The following is an 8,676-nucleotide window of genomic DNA, read 5'->3' as shown; positions in this document are numbered from 1 at the left end:
TCTACTCGGTCCCCATGTTTTAGGATATCACAAATTTTAGAGATTAATTTATGTTAAGTTTCGGTTGATGCAGAATTTGAAAATCCAAATATCAAGTGTTTTTTTTTCAAATTATATTTCTCTTTTAATACATTGTTTTTTAAATTATAATTACATATTGGGCAAATTGCTCTCCGCCCCCTCAAAAATGCATTTTTTGCACTTCCTCCCCCCATCAAAATACAAAAACTAGACTGTCCCCCTTCGAAATATACAACTTCGTGCACTTTACCCAATACAAACTTGAGCGAAAATGCACCGAGTTGTATATTTCAAATGAGGAGAATCTAGTATTCGTATTTTGAGGGGGGAAATGCAAAAAGGGCATTTTTTTGGGGGCGAAGCACAATTTCCCCTTATATATTTAAGGGTAAATTACAAACACCCCCCTGAGGTATGATCAAATTACAAAAACACCCATCTTGTTTGGATAATTACAACCACCCCCTCAACTCCTCAAATTTAGTGGAATCTTCGAGATTATATGGAATATTATCACTTTTTTACCCGTTTTACCCCATTCAAACTCTATATTATGAAGCAAGATGATCATAATATGTGATTTTTAGCTTGTATAAATCAATATGTGGTGCATCGAAAACTGTAGTTTTACACAAAACGAGTACAAACTAGAGCACATTCCACGTAATCTAGATGATTATGTTGAATTTGGCACCATAAGGGTGGAGGTGTAAGAAAAAATCATAGTTGAGGGAGTAGATGTAATTATCCAAACAAGAGGGGGGTTTTGTAATTTACCTATATTTAATAGTCTTTGTAATTGTTTTTGAAAAAGACTTCGATTTCCTTTTAGTACTTATATGTGTCAATTGAATGGTTTTCAATCAAAAGAAGAGCAAACGTTAGATGTTTACGTTATTAATCGAATTCGTTGATGGTGTTATGTATAATTTTCTTGCAATTTACTCAACAAAAATGTTCATATTTTCTTGCAATTCCTTTAGCTTTTAATTAATGCCCTCAAGACCATATTCACAATCAAATTATAACAATGACAATTTTAACCCTTGAATAACAAATGCAGGTCATAATGATTTTAAAAAAAAAAAAAACATAAGCAGTTAATTTGTTTTAAGCATGTTCATAGCATACAACGACACCTCCCTCTTCATCCGAACATTACAACCGGAAAATTGAGGCAATCGGGGAACGGATTCGATGACATCATGATGAACTCAGCTTTTGCAGCCTAGCTTTTGCGGTATCCAATTGCTCTGCCCGATAATTAACAAAACGTATTCATAATATATTCAAAGAAAACATAACAATAATACGCTTAATAGGACACTTACTCTGTTCAAATACGGTCGCTTTCTGAATGGTTGTTTGAAAAAATATGTTCCCTTTTCTCTGGTAGACAGCCTGCATTATTAAACGGCATCACATCTTAAATTAAACTATGACACGAAAATATCACAAACTGGCTATTTTACAATCGTCTTACTCGGAAAAAAAAAAAAAGTTCGAGTGTTCGAGTTTCACTTTTGTAGTGACCTCCCTCTTTAACACTCGAACTTATCATATAAAGAGGCACAAACACACACAGAGTATAATCAGAAATACAATTTTCATATAATAATGTGTTGATTTTTCTCAATGCAGCAGCACCTATTTCATACTCGAATCGAATAATACTAAGGACTTGAAGGGCAACAGTGTCGATAACTAATCTAAGGACGCAAAACACTTTGGATCCTTGTCGATTACTGGAAACAAAAAACGAGGTCAAATACCGGTATCGTACTTTAAAGAACAACAAGGCAGGGAAATTGCTCATATTATGTAGATTGTTTAACAAGTTACAAGTTCAAAATCATGAACTATACTTTCTCATGGTTGATTTTACTTACCACTCAATTTCATAAAACAATACCAATAACTTTATAAAAAAAAATAAAACAAAATTAACAAGAATCGAGAGAGAGAGAGAGAGAGAGAGAGAGAGAGAGAGAGTACCCGAGAAGAAGAAATATTGTTGAGCTCTGCAATAGCAACTTCATGGCTTCTCACCTATCGCCTCCACAGTTATAACCGGTTAATAATTTCATCAAACACACATACACACACACACTGACTGGGGAGAGAGAAAATAAAATTAGGGCAAAAATAAATACAGAGAGAGGAAATGGAATTGCAAACACCTGGGTGAGAAATTCGGAGGAGGATGCCGAGTTCGAAGACATTCTCTCTCTGTATGTTTCAGCCCCCAATCAAATCAATAGGGTTCTTACGAGCTTCGCTTTACTCCTTTGCCTTGTTTCTTCTTTATTTTTTTTTTTTTTATTTTTTTTTATTTTTTTTATTTGTTTGCTACACGAACGACGTCGTTTGATTACCCAAAAGCCCACAACTAAAAATTGCTCAACTTCCTAAGAAGAAATTCAACCCCATCTTTCCCTTTTACCATTTTTTTAATAATTATTTTTTTATTATTATAGTTACAAAATAGTATTATATTGGTAAGATATGTTTTATCAAAAGGGCTTGAATTTTGAAAAAAAAAAAAAAAAAAAAAAGTAAGGACATCCTCGCTGGCACTAACGGAGCCAGGATTTTAAGTTCGAGGGAGCGAATGCATTAAAAAAAAAATAGGAGTAGCCGTCAATGCATACACGAATTTTATTATATTTCTATATAAAATAATGGAGATTTGAAAAACATTGTGGGCCATAACCCCCCTTAGAGCAACTCCAATGGGGGAATCAAATGGAGTATTAAATAATAAAACTTCCATTTTGATTCCCAAAACTCAAAATTTCTTCTCCAACGGAAGCATCAAAGGGGTAGTTTTTTTGATACTTCATTATCAAGAGGTGCAAAAATGCACCCAAAAAAATCAAGTATCAAATATTCCTAGAAATTAGGAACTGCAATTTCAACGTAAAAATAATAAATTTGTAACAAATTCCTATGGAACAGGGACCAAATATATCTATTAATTTATGTTTAATACATTTTTAAAAATAAAATAATTTATTTGATTCCTACGGATTGGAGCATATAAGTTTTTTCGAAGTACCAAAGTATTATTTCAAGCATCAATTAAGGGTTTTGATGTCTTATTTTAATACCTACCATTGGAGTTGCTCTTAGTATTATACCGGCTCCACCACTGCTCATTGGTCCCATATTGTTGGTTTTGCAAAATATTTGGCATTGTAACCCTGTTTTTTTTCTTAATCATCAAAAAAAAAAAAAATGGTGTAACCATAGTTTGCTAAACCAGAAAATGGGATGGAACATTGTGGCATATTCTGCCCACCGGTCAATTTTGCATCGTAGATAATACAGAAAACATGAAACATATGAAACACGGAACAAATACTAGAGCATTTGTTCATCACACACTTTCAAGATTTAAATCTACATCCGCCAAACGAGGCCGAATCCTAGGTGGTAATAACACAATTGCTTCTGCTTTTTTTCTGCACCAGTGTCGTATTTCTGGATTCAGGTGAAGTGGTATTTCAGTTACATGTCAAAGGTACCTCTAATACCGTCCAAGTTTTCTCCAAGGGATACCCTGCCCATCCAAATTCAACCAAACGAATATTCAATTATTTATACTCGAAATATAAACAAACGCAGAGATATGACAATTGCTCAATGAATGATCGAAATACAAAGAAGAAAAAAAAGCATGTACGAGAATCGCTAAATGGAAGATTGCATAGCTTTGCCTGTAACGAGATAAAAACATAGAACAAGTGAAAGAAGATCGGTTTAAGCTATCAAATGCTCGATCGAATTTCTGAAGTTATGATACCTTTTAGGGCAAATTACGGCCACCCCCTTGAGGTAAGATCAAATTACGAAAACCCCCCTCTTGTTTGGGTATTTACAACCAACCCCTCAACTATGTATTGTCTTACATGTTCACCCTTACGGTGTCAAATGTACCTATTGACGGAGGGGGGATTTCGTAAGACAATACATAGTTGCGGGGTGGTTGTAATTACCTAACAAGAGGGGGGTTTTCGTAATTTGATCTTACCTCAAGGGGGCGCCCGTAATTTTCCCTACCTTTTATCATGCTCTGTTTATTTGCCCTATAACTAGCCTCGATTTACACAATCTTTCATGGTTAATTTTACAAAGCCAAAACATTTTTCAAATTATCAGAAACATCTTCAGTTCGGATAATCGGTTTGTTATTCCTAGTTTTAAACTTATTTTGATCTATTTGGATATTAATCTCAAACAGAAGATAATAGCTATAAGTAGAAACGTGTCTGTAACTTCACATTTTCAATCTTCTCAAGTGAAGTAGTTAACTGCATTCACATAAACGTGTTTCAAATCTAAGTGATAAAACTGATATTCCGATCGCCAATTTGATATCGCACGCATACCCATGCAAATCGACAGATAAAACTATAAAGCTCACAAAATTGAATAACTTATTCTCTACAATGGCTTGACATTTCTCCGAAAATAACATCTTATTAATAATATTCCAGCATGACATGCATATTACAATACAAAAAAGGGCAAATTACGGCCACCCCCTTGAGGTAAGGCCAAATTACAAAAAAACCCTTTATGGTTGGGTAATTACAACCACCCCTCAACTATGTATTTTCTTACGAAAAAACCCCTCATTTAGTAGGTAAATTTGACACCGCAAGGGTGAATGTGTAAGACAATACATAGTTGAGGGGTGGTTGTAATTACCCAAACAGAAAGGGAGTTTTCATAATTTGGCCTTACCTTTTGGGGTTGGCCGTAATTTTCCCAAAACAAAAAAATATTAGGCAGAGAATCTCAGTGAAAACTCATTAGTACCATAATCTATTATTGCTAAATGCTAATAGACATTCACACTTTGCACAAAAAAAAAATCGTTTAAGACAATCAACGAGCTCTAAGTACTATAAAACCTAATATACGGACAACTACAAACGCCAATAAAAGTTAGCATATCATCAAATAGCAAACCAATACAACTTACTAAGTACAATTAGCAGAAGTTTCGTACCAAGAGACAAAATTCCAGCATAAATTACATAGACAAGGACATCATACGATAGCATACTTCCACGAGGATCGAGTACTAGAATACGAAACAGACAACTTACTTGTGCATGCAGTACTTGTACTCTGAACTCCTAGTGAAATCCTTTTCCCCTTCTTCCAACTATAAAATTTCAAGAATCCACAAAACTCATTGATACTTCAAAACATACGATAAACCAAATTAATATTATAAACGGGTAAAATTTTCTCACCGGATCGCTCTCGTATATGAGCTCGTAACAAATCGGGGACAGGCACCGTAAAGCGCAATTCTCCGTAGCTACTTTTGAAGATTGGCATTGTTCACCCCACATTCCACTTTAAACAACAATTGCAACAACACCCATCAATTCAAAATTGAGATAATACGCAAAAATAAAAAAAAATAAAAAACCCCAATTGTGGTGATGATCAAAACTATAACAGCAACAACGAAACCCTAGAAATAAAATCTAGGATAATTGCGAAAGTGAGTACCTCTGTATGTCTGAATAGCACTCGTTTTTCTTCTCTCGAATCTCCGTATCCTGTTGAAAGGTGGATTTTCATCAAATCGTTTGTAAATTCACAAAAGCTAGCATCTTTTTTGTTTTTTGGAAAAAAAAAAAGAAAAAAAAAAAGGAAAATTACTACTTACCGTGATTGGGACTCGAGACTTCGCCTGAATTTCAGTAGAACAGAGTAAAAAGACAACCAAAATTACTAACAGGAATTTTTCCCCACAATTTGCGAAGAAAACCATCTTAATTTCGAATTTCAGATTTATGTACAAGACAACTTTTTTTTTTTTTGTGTGTGTGATTCGTTGTCCCTTGCTCGCCTGGGGGAATTCGATGACCTGTTCTCAACTGAAAGCGCTAAACTCAAACGACGCCGTATTATGGTATCGAGTAAAGACGTATCTGTTTATTTTTTTTCTTTTTTTGTCTAATTTTCGATTTTTCGATTTAGAAAAATACTCTTATTTCATACTATTTAGAACAAAATGCACTTTGCCCCCTATAAATTTATGTTTTTCGCACTTTCCCCCGTTAAAATTAAAAAAATGGATTTTCTTTCTTTGAAATATTATATTGATTGCACTTTGCCGCATAAGCCAATTTTTGGAGGACATTGTGCAACAAAAATAATATTTTACAGGGGTAATGTGCAAAAAAAAATATTTTTAAGGGGCAATGTGCAACAAAAATACTCAATTCCGATGAATAATCCATCGAAATTTTGCTATCGGGACAATGTGCAACAAGAATAATATTTTGAAGGGGACATTCACTTTCAAAAAATTGAGGGGGCAAAGTACGAAAATTAAAAATTTACAGAGGATGATGTGCAATTTGCCCTATTATTTATTACCTTAGAATTCTCATAATATATTAAATATTATTTTTTTTTCTCAACTTTACCATTATAATTTTATTATTTCGGAAATAAATCCTTATTATTTTAACTAGTTGAGATAGAATCAGTTAAAACAAAACTAGTATTTTTTTCTTTTTTTTCAAGCTACATTCTATAAAGTTTACCAAATATAAACTTGATTTACATTTATAAGTACACATGATTACGATTTACGTGTAACTATCCGGTTATAAGGACCATTGTATTTCACTCGGTATAACATCTAAAAGATCTATTTCAGATTTCTTCTTTCACCTTTTCTTTGTTCCGTTTTCTATTCGGTACTATTATTTCATTCTATTTGGACTGCGCACGCCCAACCCTAAAATAAGGTGAAATTAAGAGAAAAAAATCTTATGTTTGGCTAATTGTCATCGTCCCACTCAACATGTCCACCATATAGTGTTAAATTCAACAGCATCTTCTACATTTTATGTAATGTTCTCTAATTTGTCATCGTTTTGTGCAAAAATGCAGTTTCTGATGCATCACAATTTGATATTTACAAGGCAAGAGACACATTTTATGATCATCTAGTTTTAAAATGCAGAATTCGAATGGGATAAAATGAGTACAAAACTGGAGAATATTCCACGTAATCTAGAAGATATCACTAAATTCGACACCGCAATAGTATAGACGTGTAAGAAGATTCATAGCTAATGGGATAATTGTAATTAACCAAACATGAAGTTTTTTTTTTATAATTTAACCTTATCTCAGGGGGTTGGCCGTAATTTACCCGTAAAAGTAATTCAATACTTTAAACAAAACATAATTAAAAAAAAAAAAAAAACACCTTATTTCTCTAATTTATACCAATAAATCAAAGGACACACATTGAGTAGCTTAGAAAACACATGTATTAATTCATGAAGTTTGTATATATATTAAAAAAAGAAAAAGAAAAGAAAAAAAAAAAACAACCATCCATCTTTTTTTGGAGGCCTTCCATTCTCGAATCTGCATGCCCATCTTCTAATCGTCAATCCTCCCTGTCTGAAACTGGCAACCTCCTTCCACAGGGAAACAAACAAACAAACACAAGAGAGAGAAAGAGAAAAAGAAAGAGAGAGAAAATCAAAACAAAACAAAACACCATTCTTCATAATTGCAAACATACCTGCATCTGCATGCAGATTTAATCACCTCCAAAAGGACATATACGTACCTATATACGTACATATCCCATGCACGTATACGTATAGAGAGAGAGAGAGAGAAATCAAAATCGAAAAAATCGAGAGAGGGAGAGAGCCAGGTGGCCGGCCGAGGACAGGTTTCTAAGGAATATTTGGCAAAGGGATATATATATACACATATATATATATATACATGATGATGGTGATGATGATGTGAAAAATATAGATTAATCATTAATGGAGGCTGAAAAGGTATCAGATATTAGGGTTCCTTTAGTCTTTTCCATATTCTGCCTGTGCCTCGTCACAGGCGGCGTATTCCTCGTTTTCTACGTCTTCGTCCCGAAGCTTTCGCAGCCGTGGTACCCTATCGTAGCCCTCGTACTCATCGGTTCGCCGTGGATATTCTGGTTCTTTACGTATTTCTACACGTGCGTCAAGGGCTGCTTCGGCCGTGGGGGCGGCCCCCCCATCGCCGCCGACCACCAGATTTCCAGGCGCCAAACCACCAGGAACACCTCCTCTAGGGAACCCGAGATGCCATTAGCCTACTCCGCCTAATTCATTCATTTAAGGATAATATTATTTTTGATTCATTATTTTATTAGACAGGTTAGTTTATTTGTTTTTTTATTTTTTTTTGTTTATATATATATATATTTTCTTTATTTTACATAAAAAAAAATTGAGCATGGATTGGTGATTGTATTGTCTCTGTCAGGTTCGAATTATAAAGGCTTTAATTTCTTCCAAAAGTTTCTCATAAATTAGGTGATACAGTGATTCTTGATATACATATATACAAATATATATATTTGTGTATATATATTTTTTTATGATATATATATATTATTGGGTGCACCAAGAAAGTGTACAACTATTTCACAATGGAACCCCAAACAGAAATGGTTATCCTGTGACTGATATAATAAAACATAGCAAATAATATAATTTTGTTATTTGCAGTTAGAGATTAGTTGTGTCATGCAACGACGTACCATAAACAATCAAGCCACTTACTTCCGTACAAGAATTACTATTATTAATTATTACACACACA

The 8,676-nt window shown here is 33.8% G+C and overlaps 2 protein-coding genes across 2 annotated transcripts; both read right to left on the bottom strand.

Annotated features, from left to right (window-relative positions):
- Positions 1 to 1,031: 1,031 nt before the first annotated feature.
- On the bottom strand, positions 1,032 to 2,499 carry LOC105969816 (Prefoldin chaperone subunit family protein). Its single transcript, XM_088812771.1, has 4 exons — positions 2,202 to 2,499; positions 2,017 to 2,070; positions 1,353 to 1,422; positions 1,032 to 1,274 (listed from the first exon to the last, which is right to left on the bottom strand). Exons 1-4 carry the CDS (start codon positions 2,241 to 2,243, stop codon positions 1,225 to 1,227), a joined length of 216 nt encoding a protein of 71 aa, XP_088668897.1. The 5' UTR covers positions 2,244 to 2,499; the 3' UTR covers positions 1,032 to 1,224.
- A 774-nt stretch (positions 2,500 to 3,273) lies between these two features.
- Positions 3,274 to 5,943, bottom strand: LOC105969814 (uncharacterized). The gene is made up of 5 exons (XM_012994592.2): positions 5,714 to 5,943; positions 5,554 to 5,603; positions 5,289 to 5,394; positions 5,139 to 5,197; positions 3,274 to 3,583 (listed from the first exon to the last, which is right to left on the bottom strand). The coding sequence occupies exons 1-5, from the start codon at positions 5,816 to 5,818 to the stop codon at positions 3,532 to 3,534; spliced, it is 372 nt and encodes a 123-aa protein (XP_012850046.2). The 5' UTR covers positions 5,819 to 5,943; the 3' UTR covers positions 3,274 to 3,531.
- Positions 5,944 to 8,676: the final 2,733 nt, after the last annotated feature.

This window comes from Erythranthe guttata, chromosome 2, assembly GCF_056151865.1.
Source record: "Erythranthe guttata isolate IM_541 chromosome 2, IM_541, whole genome shotgun sequence".
NCBI classification, from domain to species: Eukaryota; Viridiplantae; Streptophyta; class Magnoliopsida; order Lamiales; family Phrymaceae; genus Erythranthe; species Erythranthe guttata.
This window is presented reverse-complemented; position numbering and strand designations above follow the sequence as displayed.

Coding starts and splice junctions, on each gene's coding strand:
- LOC105969816 (XM_088812771.1), bottom strand. CDS start 2,243: ATGTCTTCGAACTCGGCATCCTCCTCCGAATTTCTCACCCAG. Junction 1,423..2,016: donor ACAATATTTCTTCTTCTCGG/GTACTCTCTCTC, acceptor TTAATAATGCAG/GCTGTCTACCAGAGAAAAGG. Junction 1,275..1,352: donor AGCGACCGTATTTGAACAGA/GTAAGTGTCCTA, acceptor ATTATCGGGCAG/AGCAATTGGATACCGCAAAA.
- LOC105969814 (XM_012994592.2), bottom strand. CDS start 5,818: ATGGTTTTCTTCGCAAATTGTGGGGAAAAATTCCTGTTAGTAATTTTG. Junction 5,198..5,288: donor TCATATACGAGAGCGATCCG/GTGAGAAAATTT, acceptor GAAATTTTATAG/TTGGAAGAAGGGGAAAAGGA. Junction 3,584..5,138: donor TACAAGTACTGCATGCACAA/GTAAGTTGTCTG, acceptor TTGGATGGGCAG/GGTATCCCTTGGAGAAAACT.